A 19,320-nucleotide genomic window follows, 5' to 3' on the forward strand; every position below is an offset into this window, starting at 1 on the left:
ACAGTTTTTTCTCTACTGTATTGGCATTGTGTTGTTCTCTATGGTTTTTGGCATTGCATTGCCTGCACTCTTTACTTCTAGGTTCCTTGCATAATGTGCTTTGTTGATGATTCTGTATTGCATCTGATTTCGTAGGACCGGTGTTTCTTGTTCTGTGTTGGGCTCCCCTCCCTGTTTTGTCCCCCCCCCCATTGTGCCTTCCTCTTGTTTGCCCCCTGTGCCACCTCACCCTCTCCTCCTGCCTGGACTACCCTCTCCATTGCCCTCTCCCTTCCCTCCCCTCTTTCTGCACTGCACCCTCTATGGTGCTCTCTCACCCATCTTCCCTAACTGCTATTCTATCGACTATCCTATCCCTCTCAGTAAGTCTGGCAGGAAGAAGCTCAAAAGGGACACCCTGGTCTCCAGCCCAGGCCTACCTATCGCCGATACCTACACCAGTGCATCCCCCAGACAGACCCATACCAACATCCTCTATGTCATTCCGTCTCCAGGCCTATGGACCACCCATATGGTCTCTGTGCGCTCTCCTTTTTCTTCTCCCATTAATGGTGGCACCCGGCGGGAGGCTTGCCTGGCCGCCTTCCACTCCTCTAAGACCATCATTAATCTCTACTTAAATGGCATTGTCTTGGTCCAGTGCCCTCTGGCCAATCTTCTCCTTTTTGATAGACGCTTCCCGCGCCTTATCAACTTCATTTCTTCTCCTGCTATCCCTACTTAATGCTCTCTGGCTACTCTGCCGCCTCCTTCCTCTGCCACCTCTCCGGCACCCTCTGCTACTTCTTTGGCCACACTGTTGCCTCCTTCCTCTGCCACATCTCTGGCACTCTCTACTTCCTCTCCGACTACCCTGCCATCTCTTCCTCCCTCCGCTGCCCATCCTTGGGCACCACCAACACTTCAGCAGGGCGTATCTCTGGCCTGTACCCCTCCACAGAAGTCCTTCAAAAGGTGGCAACCTATTCCACATGGTTCTAGGTCATTTGGTCGAAAATAAATGGTCGGTAGGACAAATGGTCGACACAAAAAGGTCGACAGGTCAAATGGTCGAATTTTTTTTCTGTTGCTTTTTTTCACATTTCTTTTTGTTTGGGGGGTCCTCCCCAACCCCCTTTTTTTTGCTAAAACCCCCTTTTTTTCCCTAAACGAAAACCTAAAAAATATATATATACATTTTAAAAAAATTCGACCATTTGACCTGTCGACCAAATTGTGTCGACCATTTGTCCTGTCGACCATTTGTCTGTCGACCATTTGATTGGACACCATTCCACATCGCTACTCTCAACTCTCGCTCCGCTGTCAAACACTCCTCTGACATCTGCCGTCTCCTGGAAGAGCTTGATTTTGATGTACTCTGTCTCACCGAGACTTGGTTCACGGCCAGCTCTGTCACGAGTTTGGACACTCTCCTACCCGTTGGCTACAAGATCCTCTCCGAACCCAGAACCAACCGTCCCAGCGGAAGTGTAGCCTTGTTTTCCCAGAGTGGATCTCTGCTTCTGTCATTCCAATGCAGGACTAGTCCTCCTTTGAATGCCTGGTCTGCAGGCTCTCTCTCTCACTTGGCCTCTCTCTCACTGTAGCTACTATCTACAGGCCACCTGGCCAGGTCGCCCTCTTCCCCTCCCAGTGGGCTGACCTCTCCTCCTCCCTCCTTGCCTCTACCTCTCAACTTCTCCTCTTCAGAGACCTGAACATCCACCTGGATGCCACTTGCCCCTCTTCGGGGCTCTAATGCAACATCTGCGACTCTCTCTCTCTAGTCTTCCCTCTGGCCCGACTCACTCTGCAGGGCACACACTGAATGTTCTGATCTCCTCAGACCTCCTCCTCTCTAACCCTCTCACCACACCTCTCTGTTGGAGCGACCACTTTCTCCTTGTCACCCACTTCTCGCTCTCTACCCCTCAGGTCAAGCCTACCCCAGCACTGCCACCTACCTTCTCCGTCATCCGGCCCATGAAGCTGTGTCAGTTGAGGCTTTCGCCGCTACGGTCTCCCCTCCTCCTACACCTACGGCTGACTCACATTCTGCCACAGCCCTCTCTAACCTCCATCTCTAACACTATTGACGTCCTTGCTCCTGTCATGAGGGTTTGTTTGAAGACTACGTACAAGTGCAACTCTTGGTACGATTCCAACCTTGCAACCCTTAAATCCAAGTGTAGGGTGGCTGAAAAGAAGTGGAGGGCATCAGGTACACCCACTGACAAACTGCCCTGCTGCCTGCTCTAAAGGCAGTACAGACTCTCTGTCCTCTCTAAGAAGAGAGCCTACATCCAAGCCTGCGTCTCTGTGGCATCTAAAATCTCAGCCGAACTTTTCTAAATCTGCAAGGAGCTAGCCAATCCTGCTCTAGTCTCTACCTATCCTGTTCCCTCCGAGACCCTATGCACAGCCCTGGCTTCCCATTTCACAACTAAAACTCACGACATCCTGTCCACCCTCTCTTCCTCTGCCTCCTCTAACACCACTGGCCCATTTTTGGCTGTTTTTTCCCCTGTTTATCCCTGACGATGTTTCTAGGCAAGTCAGATATATTTGTATTTTATTAGGGTTTATATAGCGCTTTACTCCAAAGCGCTTTACATAAGGACAAAAAGAATAAATAACAATTATCAACAATGAATCAAGTATCGGAAAACAGTAATTAGAACAATTTACATGAACAATATGGTGTTACATGACTGGAATGGGGTCGTGGTGGGAGAGGTAGTAAAACTGTACCAAGGGATCAAAGCAGGCTCTCCCCTGCTCATTCAGAACCATGACAGACCACATCATCACCCTTGGCTGATTTCTGCAATCACCCCTTTGCCACTGGAACCTTCCCCTCCCCCTTTAAGCACTCCCTTGGGCAACCCCTTCTAAAGAAGCCCACTGCCGATCCTTACCCTCCAGCTAACTATCGCCCGATCTCCATCACTCCTTTCCTGGGTAAACTCTTGGAAAAGATGGCCATTTCCCAGCTCAATCTGAATACTGAATTTGTTGGTTGTCTCTGCGATCACCTGTCTGGCTTCAGAGCTGCCAGAAGCATGGAAACTGCTCTCCTGAACACTTCTGAAGACTTGCTCTCTAATCTTGACTCTAATCTTCCTTCTGTCCTCATTCTCATCAATCTATCCTCTGCCTTTGACACAGTCAACCATGCCATACTGCTCAATCGCCTCTGTGACAACCTGGGCATCACCGGTCAGGCCCTGACCTGTTTGACTTACTTTCTCACTGACCGGCCATCCCAGGTCCAACTGGAGTCTTTCCTGTCTATCTCTCTCTCTAATTGGTGTTCCCCAGGGATCTAACCTTTCTCCTTGGCTTTTCAACCACTACCTAGCACCTCTTGCCCACCGGGTCTCTACATTTTGCTCTAACTATTAGTGTTATGCGGATGACACCCAGCTCTGCTTCAGGCTCCCCTAAGCCACCTCTGTCCCTTCTCACATACCAGACTATCTGGCTGCAATCCAGGAATGGTGTGCCGCCAATGATCTCTGCCTTAATGCCAGTAAGACCGAGATCCTCCTCATCAGGACACCTGCTCCCTCCTTTCCTCTCTCTCTGGCCGCCCACGCTGGGCCCTCTTCCTGTTCCTTCCTGTGAGGCCAAGAACCTTGACGTCATCTTCGACTCCACCCTCTCCTTCTCTCCTCAGAGAGGTATGCTGCCTTTTCTCACTTTCCCCCAGACGCTCACTGTCTCCAGAGCCCTGGTCCTCTCTAGGCTGAACTATTGCAAAAGCCTCTTTCTAAATCAGACCTGGGGATCGAACTTGTGTTGCTGCGTGTCGTCTTGCTTCCAAGGCGAGCGTGTTGCCCCTGAGCTATCCTCCCGATGGACAAGTCATGAGGTGGCAGTGAGATGGACCGGTTAGTAGGCAATGGGGGCGGTCACAGCAGGAGAAGAGGAGAGAAGAATGGTAAGAGCAAAAAGGCAGATAGTAGAGACTCAGGTGGGTTAAGGGTTACTTGTTGGTGTTTTGCACTGTGCCGTGTTGCCTTTCAGCCACTACAGAGAAGGTTTGGATGTTGGAGAGACAGTGAGAGGTTTAAAATGTAGACAAGGGGAGAAGAGACACTGGGTGGGAGCAAAGATAGTGGGTATGAGAGAAGGAGGCGGGGCAATGGGGCGCCTTGGACATGATGTGATGGATATCACACACAAACACTCCGGGGTGACCGCCGTGAGAGAGCAGACAGGCTGCAGAATGCCCGGCAATCAAAAAAGTGAATATTCCCACAGTGCCTATGGAATTACCGAAAAGAACCCATAGTATATCATTCATCACACCGGACCATTTAGAAAAATACATTTCAGTCTGACTTATAGATCTACTTAAATTACATAAACACTTGGCAGTGAAAAGAAGAGATCTGTTTTAATTCCATGTCACATCTTTATACACAGTATGTACCATCAATCATCATCTTCCAACATCAAGTAAACAATCTCATTATGCATATTCCATCAGTCTCAATATGTGTGGTCCCGACACGTGTTTCAACATACAGGAAGCGAGAACAATGCTGTTTCGGCAGCCCTAGTCTTCTTCAGGGCTGAGATCCAACACAAGTATCAAGAGAATGACCACGCCGGGGCTGGCTTCCAATTATGAAAAACCTTGCACCATATGTGCCTTTGGTTTGTTGGAGTGTCAATATGAGAATTAAATGCTGTTCTCATTGAAATGTTTGCTTAAGTGAGGCAAGTTTGCCCCATTACTTGTAGTGTTAATGTGCCACTGTGATTTGCTTTAATTTAATCTGTTATCGGGGCACACAATATTGGCTTTAAAGTCTCCAGGGTCATTTTTTACTTGGAAATATGAAAAGTCTTCATCTGCGCCCAACGTCCTGGTGGAATGCGACAGCGCACCATAAAACACCTGGGTCGTGCCAAGACATGCATTACACATGGACACAAAAACAAAATTGCCCCACACCTACAAATCTCCACTTGGGACTTTTCATAACAAACTGGGTAATGCCTGGTGAAATTGAGGGAAAACGTGCCTTTAAAAGTTGCTCTCCTGCCAGCTGCACAGTTGACTAGAGAACGAAACTCGCCCAAGTTGGTGCACAAACCTGGCACACGCGGAGCAGGACTACAGGCACTGCCCTATTGCCATGAGAAACCCAAAGCCAGGCGATATCCAAAGAGACCCGCCACTGATGGTTGCACCCAGGCGTGCCCCGAAGATCTACTTGCTCCTCACGGCGTGCAGATCTCAAGTAAAGTCCTTGCCTCTTGCATCCCTTCTTGCTCTCCTTCTGACTGGTCCCCATAAGGTTTGGAAGCCACCATGTGGTGGATTTTAGGTGAAGTAAGTTCAGGGAAACACGCCTGTTGTTGCCTTAAATCCGACAGTCCAGTTTATAGCCTTTGTGTTGCATTGTGGACATAAAAACGCCACATTTTTCAATGTGCCCCAACATTTCTGAAATGTTGCTAAAAATGAAAAAATCTAGTATTTTACCAGTGTGTCACTTATTGTAGAGTCTAATCGACAAATCCCTGTCAACCTCCGATATCCAGAGCCCACAGAGCCAGTGCTCCAACTGCCCTCCACGCTGCTCAGATGAAGTGAATGGCTTTTTAGTAGTAGTTTGTCGTTTATGTAGCGCCTTTATCCCATTAGTATGGCCTAACGTGCTTTTGGGGAGGAACGCCCCATGGGGACCAAAGTCCAATGTATGAGAAAGATTGTCAGCTGGATTTGGATGTGTGTGTGCGCGTTTGGACAAGACAGGGAGTTGGGTGGGCTGGCCGAGACCCAATTATCTGGCCATGATGGTCAGGAATGTGGATGGGCGCTGAGAGGAGGTCAGGAAAGGGCGCCAGCCAGTGCAAGAGACTCGTTATTTCTCCAACTAGACCGCTGTGAGAGATTTTTAGGCACAATATGCACAATGTAAATAGAATGTTGTATTGTTGTATTTCCAGCCGCTAGTATAACTGTTTTAATGAAGCACAAATGCTGTAAAACGTGCACATGTGTAGGCAGTGTTTCCTTGACGCAAAATCAATGCCACTATATGGGGGTTGGGGGAGGGTCTGTCAGATGCGGCCACAGGCAACCCAGTGGCACTATTCAAAAGAGCAACGCCACAATAAGCCATGTCAAAAGCCCAGCAGATGCCACCTGCCCCCCCCCCTCCCTCTACCCCCCAGTAATGTCGGACAGTTGCCCAGCCGTGGGGCGCTCATGGCTCAGCTATGCAGCCCACACGGCGCATTGGCAGACGCCCTCGGCTCAGCCAGAGCACATGGCCTGCCTTCCACTTGTTGAAGGCCACCTCTTGCACGTTTGCGCTACCTCATCACCGGCCAACCTTGCTACATCCTGACAGGGCGCCTGGGAAGAGGGGCTGTCCTGAAATAACTGTCTTTCCCAGATTCCACGCCTCGCTGCCATCACATGATCCACCCAGGGTAGGGCAGACAGTGATGTGTGCCCTGCGGCCGCTAACAGCTGAGGCATGGCGCGCGCATGCACACACACACACACGCGCGCGCTCGGCCATGGCACGGGAAGCCTCGCTGGTGGGGGCTATAGGCCAAGGAAAGGGGGCAGTCCAGAGCGGAGAGCCCGGCAGCCTTCAGACGCCTGTGGAGCAGCACTCCTCCCCCATCCCATTCCTGCTCCGTTATATCATCCCCTCCGAGGGGCTGGCCGCGCCGCCCCGGCCCGGGTGAGCTCATGCAGCAGCAGAAACCCCGGTGGGAATGCGCGCACCATATGGGAAGCACATTGGAAAGCGATCCCTCCTAGTCCTAGATCACAACACGCTCGGGCCGAGCCCTGCCCCCTCCCCGCGCCTGACTCCTGCGATTATAACGGAAAAATGCACAGCAGCCGGCACGGCACACGTGGGCAAAACGGCACGCCGCCCCGCAGCACAGCGGGCATTCATACTCCAAAGAGGCTTCGAAATCAAAAGGATTATTTATTATGCAGCTATTGAAAACGATGCCAGCCACTGTTGTGCTGCAGCTATAACCCCACGCCCGCGCCTGTCCCTCTGGCAATGCCCGGCTCTCAGTCCGCTATATTAGTCCCAGCTTCGCCCATGCTGGACACCACTGTGCTTAGAGCCGACAATAAATCAGTGGCAACATGTACTACACAAATGCTGCCCCCGAACAGCACACTACACCGCAGCCCGCTGGAAATTGACGTGCACTAATCAGGGCAGAACATCAGAGCCCTACCAACACAGCGTGCGTGTGTAGGGGGGCTTGCGGTCTAATGTGTACAGCCCACCCCAAGACACTGTGTGGCAATGCCCCCCTGGCCAGCGAGCTCTTATTCCAGCGGCAGCCCAGCCCTGGAATAATCTGCTTGAATGAGGGGGCTTGCGGTCTAATATTTACAGCCCACCCCAAGACACTGTGTGGCAATGCCCCCCTGGCCAGCGAGCTCTTATTCCAGCGGCAGCCCAGCCCTGAAATAATCTGCTTGAATGGAAGCTCCCACCTGCACGGGGGATTGGGGGGTTTATAGAGGATGGCGTCATGCCGTGTCATCAGTGACTAAGCGCCCCATGGAAGTTAGGAGGTGCAGGGGGGCAGTGCCTCCACCACTGTCACGGGAAAGGAAGGGTCCGTGCCCGTCGTGCCCGCCGCTCATGCCCTAGCAGTTGTTTACAGCCTCTGTCCGCGGTGGCTATTTTAAGGCTCCCCTTGCTGCCCGCAGCCCAGCGGGCACCCCCCTACCTTTGCATCGTTCCAGCACGTCCTCGTAGGCCTGCAGACACTCCTGCTCCTCGGCATAGTAGCGCTGGAAGGCGGGGGAGCAGTGCCGGGAGCCGGCCATGGTTATCCCTGAGAGCTGGGGAGGACCACCCGTTCACTCCCCGGGATGAAGAGAAGGAGGGCCGAGGCAGAGCGGAGAGGAGTGGGCGGCTACATTCCGCTGGGCACTCCCCTCTCCTCCGTGCCCCCTCCCTGGGCTGGGCAGCCGTGTGCGAGTGCAGACGCACAGGCAGGCGGGCAGGCCAGCCCCTTCTTGTGTCGCTGTCACTGCTGAATAAATGAAGAGCGAAGGCTCAGGGGCCCAGCTCCGCTCCATAGAATACTCATCATTTCTTATTTATTTATCTTAGTTCGCTTCCACGACAGATTAACAGGAGGTGGCGCAGCTCAGTGGTATTTACTAGGCAGGCTGTAGGCACCGTGAAGGGCGTGGTATGGGCGTCGCGTCTTGCACACATGCCCCCTTCTGCCCCATTAACGAGCCATGACTCCCCGTTACCTGGCACTGCCACCACGGTCAGGGCCACGGCACATGCTACAGGGATAAAGGCATGCACTGACCAGTGTTGACAGGAGCTAAAGAGGGGAAGAAGGGGCCGTGAAAAGTGTGGGGTAGGGTGAACGGGGCGTGTGCGGGAAATAAGGGGGGGGGGATGACAGGGAAAGATGAAAGGTAGAGAACGTGGCGGAGGAGAGACTAGAAGACGAGGGAAAAAAATTAAAGCGGGAACAGAAAGAGTGAAGGGAAGCGAGATAGAAAGGGGGATAGGGTAGGATTGGTACAAAACAGGCCCGCATAACAAACCTTCATTGGATAAGCCAACAGTTTTGCCTGTTGTGTAGACATGGGATAGGAATTTTTCAGGTACTGCCATAACTGTACAACATGGCAGTAAGACCTAAGGTGGCCAGGGAAGGGCCATCACTTTTGGATCCCGACCCTGGGAATAGCTATGTGAGGGAGGGTTACCTGGGTAGAAGAGACTTGGGGAAAGAAAGGGGGCTGTCTTTGGGTGGGACAGGGTATCCCCCCATTTCCATTCCATGATGAACATACAACCCCAGTAGCCTTTATGGGATAGTGTTACCCTTTTCTCCCTTCCAGGATGATCCTAGAAAATTCCATCAAAATAGTGGCACTAGGAAGAGGTTGAGTAGGAGGATGTCTGGGAGCAAGGCAGGGTATCTTCATCTCCCTTAAGAAACCAAACCATACCCTCCCCACCCTTCCTTTATAGGCTGCTGCCAATCACGTCCTCTCACTTCCCATTAGTCACACTATTCTAGTACTAGGACGAGACAACTAGGAGTCATATACACTAATGTTCAGGCACACCACTCTAGTACGAGGACCAGGACAAGGCAACTGGGAGTTGTGCACACTAACATTTAAGTTACACCACTCTGCTACTGGGTTGAGGAAGAGGCTTGGAAACTATTACCAGGGCCAGGCATGTCCCAAGAACCTATGTAGTTGGAGTCAGGCTATTGAGTGGAAGGGCTCGCACCTGCAACCTGTTAACAGGTCACAGGTGCATAAAAGGTGGAGTTACCAGTGGAGAAGGGGAGTCCAGTAGGCGAGAAACCCGGCCGGGTGTTGCGTACCAGAGAGGAAAGAAATCTTGCTGCAAGTTACAGGTGGAGCTACAGGCAACCCAAAGCAAGACTTCCGAAGAGCGAGCGCTGCTCGCAAAGACACAGACATGTGCACGGAGCAACGAAACAGAGAGAGAAGGCGACCGGAGGAGCCACCAAGGACCAGTGAGCAAATCAAAGGGGACACTCGTACCGAGGCACTCCTGGGGCATTGCACCAGCTAATGATCGCCGTGGGCCTGGAGGGACCTAAGACTTTGAGCACGGCAAGCGGGTCAACCCGCCCGCAACATCAGACATGGGGCAGGCCCAAGAATAACAACACGACCCAACCCATCACAAGCGGCCAAACAAACGTACGGAAAAGCAAGCAAGGCGCTTTCAGCAAAGGCGAGCCCTAATGTAAAAAGCAAAGAGACAAGAGCGAGAGAAACAAGGGGCCCAACTCCCAAAGACACGTGATAAACTGAGCCGTGGACAACTTTAATGCATTAGTCCAGGGGGGATCGCGGCGCAGGCGGCTGACACACCACAGTGGCAACTTAAGCACACAAGGGGAGCATAGCACATAGTAAACCCTGGACTTACAACCAAGGTGCGCAGCCAGGCACTGCGACAACCCCGTATGGCACACGTGACTTCAGACTCAAAGGAGAGGTAACAGGTAGCCCTCCTGGGCCAAAGAGAGCTGCACTGCACAATGAGAAGGAGGCCTAAAAGCCGCACCAATAGCCGCAAAGGCGCTCAACCACCACCGTAGAGCACCAACCATAGTCAAGGTCCTTGCAAATGCCTCACAAAGCATCCAAGCACAGGTCTAAGCAGCCCACTATTGACACATTTTCAAAGCCTACAGGGACAACAGCACCCACAAACATAGCGGCTTCAACTCAAGCCTCGCTGGCAGAGCAGACTGGGAGAGACCACCACATCCGGGCAGCGATAGCAGTCTTAAAATCCTTGTTGGAAGCCAAAATGGACACCATTATCATCGACGATTGCCCCCCGACGCAAGAGGTGCGAACACTAGCAGAGAGGACCGGAACGCTAGAGAAAGAAGTGTCAGAAAACACGACATACAAAAGGACACTCAGAGATGAAAAGTTGATGCAGCAACGTCTAAGTAACTTAGAAGAGAGAGTGGATAACGCAGAAGGGAGAGCTCGGAGAAACAATGCTAGAATATTTGCTCTATCGGACGGCGAGGAAGGTAAGAACCCCACGAATTACATAGACAGCATGTTATTACAAGAAATAGGCTCCAGAAACCTCACGCAAGGCTAAACTGTGGAACGAACTCACAGATCACTCGAAAAAAAAAAACTCCCCGGGCACCTCCGTGGCCTATAGTAGCAAGGATATTAAACTACAAAGACAAAGAAGAAATACTGGAGTACTTCAGGATGAAGGCATGATCAAGAGAGCATCAGCAAAAATCACTGCATAGCCTGACTATACTTTACAAGTACAAAAAGGAGAATGCACTTCGCTTCAGTAAAAAAGAGAATCCGGGAAACCAACCATAAATGCATGCTGCTATACCCAGCACAACTGAAAATCCTATACAAAGGCCACGTCCTCTTCTTCGAAACCCTGGAGGATACGCATACATGGATGGATACGGAGCGCCTGTCACCTATACCGGAAGGACGACGAGACCACACGGAAGGGACAAAACGACCTACGCCTCAAGAGCCCACCAGCAGGATAGTGATACCCGACAGTAAACGTACATGCAACGCCATGTAGAATGGTCAACCTAGAAGTGTCAGAGACTATAATCAGGATGTTAAAGAACTGACAGCACACACTTCGACGCATGGATGCTGCAAGAAGCAGGAACAACAACAAGAAGCAACAAACGCAGAGGTGCATCTTCCGCCCACAGACATTTCATTTTTGGAATACTAGCAATTACATATCAACCCGATGCACAACCGACACCGGAGAACTCGGAATAGATGGTACGGGAGTGAGAATCTGGGATGGCTGAGCATGATGTATTTTGCTAGGCTACAAAAACCAGAAAGAGACCCAGAGCTATTTATCGACGTTTTTAGATCATGCTCCTTTAAACCAATTACGGACAATCACTAAACAAAAGATCAAAAACGTCCACCTGATTCTCCCTTTAGTTGTTTCCCAGGTCTAGATTACTTGGTACATAGGCCAAATATGTACTAAGTCAACACACAATGATCATCACACAAATAAATATTAACAATTTTATTTCATATAGATTACAATTCAATCACTCATACACCAACTTCATACATTTGGATAAAAAATGTGTAAAATTTTATATATTTCTAAAACCTTTACAAAAAATGTCCTAAAATTAAGTACATCACCAATAATAGAAAAATAGAAAATTATTATTGTTTTTTTCTATTAAAAAAAACCTATAATGTGCTACACTCTTTAACACCCTGCCTATACAAAACTATATGATGCAAGACACGTTTATGAACACCACATTAGTTATACATAAAGAAACACAATGGTCGGTAGCTCATGGGTTCCTTTCTATTTAGGATACCTCATATATATTTTACCATGATCAGAGTAATATTCATCCCCCTTTCTTGCTACCCTTGGGTTTATTCCAACTGAATTTGTTAATCTACCGTATTGTTGACAACTCACAATACCATATCTTAACAACCCAACATGTTTCGTTCACCACAATATTGCTTTACACAACTCTTCTGAACTTCATCAGGGGGACCATATGTACCTTTCTTACATCTATCTTGTTTATAGGGTGACTAAACACTGTTCACAACACAACTCTCTGTACTGTCAAATCAGTAAAGTCTGACTTTACTCAGCACAAATCTCGACCTGGGAAAACAAACAACAAGGGAAAAAACAAAAAACAACAGTCCGTAATATGTCTCATACTGTCGTTCTACTTAGTCAGCACCTATTTCTGCCAGGCTAAGGTTTACCGTGTACCCCGAGTCAACATAGTCTCTTGACCACAGTTGTAGGGGAGAGTCACAACACCTATGTCGGACCACTCAGTTTCTGAAAAACACAAAAGGAAAAAACAAACTGAGAGGGTATCCAATCGGGAGTGGAGATAATCATAATCCTCTATTAGTGCCTATCTTTGTCTCTTTCATTAGACAACAGCAATCTACATTCTTAGAGTCAGATTTTATTGCAACATGTCATCTGTATGCCATCAAACTGAACAAACTACTATTAACAAAACGTCCTATTCTTTGTTCAAATTACTGTAGCCATGATACCTGGTATATTCCACTGTTTGCCTTAACCGACATCAAACTTTCGTGTCATAATTTACCTCTGGCTCATAGGCGTTTTACCACCTCTGTATATCTACAGGCTCCCGCATTCAGGCCATTAACGAGTCATTCGTCCTCTTTAAGTTGATCCGTTCACTCGCGATGGTCGTACTATTCAAGTACCCAAACGAGTTCCTAAAATATCGTAACGGAAACACATTCAGTCCACGTGCCAGCCACGGCTTAAATTTGTGTTAAACTACAATCCTCTATTGTTCTGTATAGATCAAATAGACTTACCGTATTAGAATCGCTTGCCTTCTAAATATCAAAACCACTCGTAGTAGCCGTCACAGCTCCTTTTCACTTCAGTGTGTGTTTCTCCCATGCGTTTTATCACGTGATTACAGCTAAACCGTACAGATCACGTGCTCCGTGTCATGTGTCGTTCGCGCTTCGGAACGTTAACTCTATCATGCCCAAGATTCGCATCTCTGCCTACTCTAATCATTTATAATTATTACGGTTCTCCCGCAGCCATGGGTAAAGGCGGTATCCCTTAATACGTGACTATACCAGTCTCTACTGGTCACGCGTACCGTTAATTATTACAGTGGTATATCAGGACGTACACTCTTGTATGGCCAGAGATCACCATACTGACATCCTCCTGTAGGAGAGCTTGAAAGGTCACAACCTTCAATGTCTGACGGAACCAACAGCTACCATCCATCAGAGAAAAAGGACTTTCATTCACACTAAGTAAGTACCTTACTGCGTTGAATATAACAATTATAAGATATACAGCTAATGCTTCCAATTGACCTGTTCATTAAGTCCCCTAGTTGCAGAGTCTGTTAAAAAAAAATCAACCATTGTTCCTTATACTACAGTTTTTTCAAATCAGCCTCGCTGTTTCTAGTCCTTTCCAATTGCCACAAGACTGTCCATTTCAATCCTTCTACATCATGCTCCATCATGGCAAAATGACTTGCCATAGGAGCAAACGTGTTCTGTTTACGGATGTAACTCCTATGTTCAACTGTCAGTGTGGTAACTTTCCGTTCCGTCATGCCTATATATATTTTTGGGCATGGGCACCACACGGCATAAATTACATTAGTTGAGTTGCAATTGGTGAAACTAGTTTGTTGCCAAAGTTTCGGAAGTCCGAAATCAACCTCTTTTGTTCTCAGGGTATATTTACAATTGAAGCATTTACCACACGGGGCATGACCTACTACTGTGGGTAGCCCCCAAGTTTGCGTAATGCTCATTTGTTCTTTAGATTTCGAAGCAATATCATTCTTAGTCAATAGTTCCTTCAAATTTGGAGCTCTCTTGTAGGCACACATCAGGCTTTCCAATGGACTTTCACCACCTGTTAGTACGTGCCAATTCTTCTTAATAATTTTAATTACTTCATTGGATCTCTCGTTGAAAGTGCTCACAAACACTATATCCGTTTTGTTCTGATTTCTGGGCTGATATTCCAATAGTGCTTCTCGATGATTGTTAATTGATCTCTCATATGTTCTTTTGACAATTTTCTTGGGATAGTTCCTCGCAATCAGTTTCATTTTCAGTTGTTCCGCTTCATCCTGAAAAGTGGAGTTCAACATACTGTTCCTCTTTAAACGGAGGAACTGTCCGAAAGGTAAATTCTCCCGTGTATGTCTGGGATGAAAACTGTTGAAACTCAGCAAGGCATTCTTATCTGTCTGTTTATGAAAAGGCTTCACTTTCAATATTTTTTAATCTCTTTCCACCCAGATCGTAATATCTAGGAAATCTATTTTTTCTGTACTGTAGGTGGAAGTAAATTTTAAATTCTGATTCTGTTGGTTGATCCATTCGAAGAACTCCAGGAAAGAGTTTACTGTCCCTTCCCATACTAACAGGATATCATCGATAAATCTTCTCCATCAGGCAATCTTTAAGAAATATGGATTTGTGGTCTTATAGATGTATTGTACCTCAAAGTTTTCAACTTAAAGGTTGGCTGCTGTTGGTGCCACTGGGGAGCCCGTGGCCGTGCCATGAACCTGATGATATAATTCATGGTTAAACACAAAGTAATTTTCCGTCAGGGCCATTTCAACACACCAAAGGATGAAACTATTCTGCGTCACCCCGGTGTGTCTTTTGGCAAGTAGTACATTTTCTAGTACTTCCAGTGTTTCCTGTTGTGGTATGCAAGTATAGCGTGCTACTACATCTAAACTGACTAATAAATGAGTTTCTTGGTCAAAAGTCATATGCTCAATGCAATTGATAACCTTTGTTGTATCCTGTATGCACAAAAACATATTAAGGACAAACGGTTTGAGAAATTAATCTGCAAATTTTGCCAGTGGTTCCAACCATGACCCTGTCCCAGAGACAATTGGACATCCTGGAGGATTGAGCAATGACTTATGTATTTTGGGTAATGTGTAAAACTTAGGAACTGTATGTCAGGGAACAATTAGATATTCATATTCCTGCTTACAAATCCATTTTCTTTTGAATGCTTTCTCAACTTTTTCTGTAATGAGAAGGAACAATTTCTCAGTTGGATCATCCACTAACCTGCGGTAGTAAGAACTGTCATCCAGTTGTCATTTGCACTCCGAGAAATAAGCTTCCCTGTCTTGAATGACCACCGCGACACTTTATCGGCCTTACGTATGATGATACTATGGTTCCTTGCCAAAGACACCATTGCATTCCTTTCAGCATTACTCAGATTTTGAAATTTAGGAGGACTAGTCACTTTTTCTAAACAGTGGAGATCATGCCATACTCTTTTTGCTAATACTATGGCCTCTGGAGTGTAAGTATGGAGGGTCAAAATCTGATTTTTTCTTTAGACCACTTTAATTCACAGTTTTCTCAAAATCCTTGTCCATAAAAAACTATTTCAAGTGAATTTTACGCAGTAGTTGTTCAATCTCTATCCTTGTCTGAAATTTGTCATAATGCATAGTGGGTACAAAACCTAATCCATGATTCAACACTGTCTCCTCTATGGAATTAGGAATGTAACTAGACACATTTACTAATAGGGATGATTGCTTCGGGTCCTGCGTTCGTCTAATTCCCGCTGGTTCGCTGTCGCGCGCTCGTCCAAAAAAGACACTGCGGTTGTGGAAGGTTGTTGTTGTTGAGGTTGTTGTCCTGTGTTATATTGATTATTCATGCCTCCTCTTCTTTGTGAACATCTATTACGATAGTTTCCTCTTTGTTGCCGACCTCTACGTCTGTATGGTCTTTGGCCTTGTCCACTCTGGAAGCTCCCATCATTCGAGCTACCCGAACTGTATGAGGTGTAGCCTTTCCTGTTCTGTTTCTGTTGGCCATATCCTCTTTGTTGTTGTGCACCCGGAGGTATATAACCATCTTTTGTATATTGATAGGCACCTTCATGTGTAAATTGTATCAGATCCTTTTTCATCTGTGCGATCCTATCTTTGGTACAAAAACGTTTAAACTCCATCATCTCACGTGTAATTTCATCTTGGCGTTTCTTATATGTGTCCAATGGTACCAATTTCTTAATAGCGTCTTCCATTGTTTCCAAGTCACCCGTGATCTTTAATGTCATTTCTCTCGCCATATCGATTATTAGGATTACCCAATCCCTGCCATATTTGTTGGCTATGTAGCTCCATTGTATGACAAAATCCTTACTGTCCAAAAATAAACGTGGTTCGTTACGCATGATTAAACCATTGGGTAAGGTACCTGACCGCAGGTACTCAATCATAATGGAACCATGTAGTTCCATACGTATTAATCTCTTCTTTATTTGTACCAGTTCGTCCCAGTTGCTCAGGTTCACAGACAATGGTCCATCCCCTTCCTCAGAGAAGAACGATACTTAAACCAGTAATTGCTAGGCAACAGTTGGTGGTTGGGGCACTGTTGGGGGCTTGTTTGCATCCTTTCATAATGCATTCACATCATAAGTGCTAGACGGTCCGCATGAAGCTGGTCAATGTATGCAACAATGGGCACACTAGGGGCTCTTACAATCCCTATAGAAAGGCCCTGTAGTTATCACAGCACACATGACTGGGGACCTTAGACTAGTCACCTGGAATGTCCGGGGGCTAAATAGCTATATGAAAAGGAATAGAGTTATGACATACTTGCGCAGAAATAAAGTAGACATAGCACTCTTGCAGGAAACCCATCCCCCCCCCAAGAGAAACAAGAGGTGTTAGGCAGAAAATGGAGCAGCACTGCAATAGGATCACCTTATTCAGCATATGCGAAGGGAGTGCTACTCAGGATAGCGCCCACAGTGTCTTTCCGGGTGCTTCAATTAACAAAGAACACAGATAGCAGGATGATACTTGTTCAGGGGTTCTTAGAAAACAAGGAAGTGTGTATCATTAACACCTATGCCCCAAAAAATGATGCCTCAACTTACTTCCATTCACTGTATACCAGAGTGTGCCAAGTTAGAAACAGCACCATCATATGTGGTGGAGACTTCAACTGTACTCATGAACCCCTACTAGATAGGTCTGACAACAAATGGACACATCCCCCTTGCCAAAGACCAAAATGCATTGACAAGTGCCTTTGACCTGGCTGACATATGTGGGGAGATGCACTCACACGACAAAGGATACTCACACTACACCGCCCCACAAGATTTACACACCAGGCTAGACTACTTTGTTACAGGCACAGAGTCATCGGGGGAATTCACAGAGGCAAACTACAAGGCATGAGTACTGTCAGATCATACCCCGTTCCTATTCACATGGCAGGCGGTACCCCCCGATAGCACGTATCCCAACCTGGAAGATGAGTGGGGAATCCCTGAAAGATGTGGCGTTTAGAGGACACCTTAAGGATAGCATCATGGTTACTTTGCAAATAACTCTGGCAGTGTAGCATCCACTGGGGTATTGTGGGGAGCCTTCAAAGTAGTGATCAGAGGGGAAGTCATAGCAAAGGCAGGGGGGATACAAGCAATGATAACAGAAGAACTATCTAGGGCTGAATAATCCCTAGAAGACATAGAAAATATCACAGAAGACCCTACAGACCATACCCCTGACAAGATCAGATTAAGACAAGAATGCCTTAAACACTGGGACAGGCTGGGCACATTAAGCTATGCCAAATATATTGAGAAAGAACACGCCGAGGGAGACAATCCGGGGAGACTATTAGCCTGGCTCTACAAAAGAGATGCCAAACGAGAGATGCTTCAATCAATCATGAATAAAGACAACAACCTTTGTACCACACAAGTAGATATAAACAGGACCTTCTTCGAATACTACAAGGCCTTATATGTAGACAACTCGGTGTTACAAGCCCAGAGATAGAGGAAGACCTCTACCATATTGAACTCCCAAGGCTAGACACTACAGCGGCAGCACTGCTGGAAGCCCCATCACCATTTAGCAACTATCAGCCACGATCAGGGAATTGGCAACGGGCAAAACCCCAGGCACGGATGGGCTGCAGAGCGAGTTCTATAAAGAGTATGTAAACGATCAAACACCCCCACTGCTAGACATGTTAAACGAAGCGTACGAAAAAGGCGCCCACCTGTTGTCATTGAGGGAATCCATCATTATACCCCTACTCAAACAGAACAAACCCGCCATGGATAGCGGCTGGTACAGGCCATTGTCACTGTTAAACCAAGATGGGAAGAAACTTACTGCCCTACTAGCGAATAGACTTAAAAAGGTGATAACAGAACTGATACACTTAGATCAGACGCTATTCATGCCTGGGAGGAACACAACGTGGAACCTACATAGGCTAAATCATATCATAGATTGCACCAACACCAGTACAAATCACTACGCAGTGGCCTCGCTAGACGCAGTTAAATCGTTCGACTCAGTCAGGTGGCCATGACTGTTGGCAACACTACAGCAATTTGGCATAGGGCCCAAGTATATCAGTTTGGTACAATTACTGTACAGTAGCCCAGTAGCCAGAGTGAAAAAAGGCAACCAAATATCTGAACAATGGACGCTAGAGAAAGGCACTAAACAGGGATGTCCACTGTCCCCTATGCTATTCATTCTTGCTGTCGAACCAATAGCAATATACCTCTGCAAAGAATATAAAGAAGCAGGCATAAATATAAATGGCCAATGGCACCTTTTGTCCCTATACACAGATGACAAGTTATTATACATATAACATCCAGAAACTAATTTACAATACATTATAGACATCCTAGATAGATTTGTCAAACTCTCAGGCATCCCGTTCAGCAGACACACGTCAGGTCTGTTCCCACTCTCTGAAGTCATAGGGATAAAGAAGAGCTCCTTGCCTACACTGTCCATGAACTGGATTGCCGACGCGTTCCAGTACCTAGGTATTGGTGTATATTATGACCCTCGCTTAGAACAGGCACACCACCCTGCACGCAGTAGAAGGTGTAACAAAATCAATGGACTTGTAGGAAAGTCTGCCTCTCTCACTGATGGGAAGGGCCCTGCTACTGAAAATGGTAGTTCTCCCCAGACTACTACACTACTTCACCAATGTCCCACACAACATCCCCAAAAGCTTCTTCATGAAGCTAGACACCACATGCAGAAGGTTCCTATGGCAAAATGGTAGAAGTAGGCTAGCACTGGAAAAACTCCAGAGGGCGTATGAATCCAGCATCAGAGTTCCTAATTTGAAATTATGTTTCATAGCAAGCCGAATTCCATTTGTCACGGGATGGCTGTCCA

At 47.3% G+C, this 19,320-nt stretch overlaps 1 protein-coding gene across 16 annotated transcripts in view; it reads right to left on the reverse strand.

Moving 5' to 3' along the window:
- Positions 1–19,320, reverse strand: part of DST (dystonin) — a 2,190,048-nt gene that overhangs the window by 1,849,480 nt on the left and 321,248 nt on the right. The window contains exon 1 of one of the 16 annotated variants that reach the window (XM_069606163.1): positions 7,723–7,872. The exons of the other annotated variants lie outside the window; for them this stretch is intronic. Coding sequence (XP_069462264.1) covers positions 7,723–7,822 — 100 coding nt within the window. The 5' untranslated portion in view covers positions 7,823–7,872. Of the gene's footprint in view, positions 1–7,722; positions 7,873–19,320 lie in introns of those variants that run through there. 16 annotated transcript variants of the gene reach the window in all.

The sequence above is a fragment of the Ambystoma mexicanum genome, chromosome 4p (genome assembly GCF_040938575.1).
Source record: "Ambystoma mexicanum isolate Mex_15411 chromosome 4p, UKY_AmexF1_1, whole genome shotgun sequence".
Lineage (NCBI taxonomy): Eukaryota > Metazoa > Chordata > Amphibia > Caudata > Ambystomatidae > Ambystoma > Ambystoma mexicanum.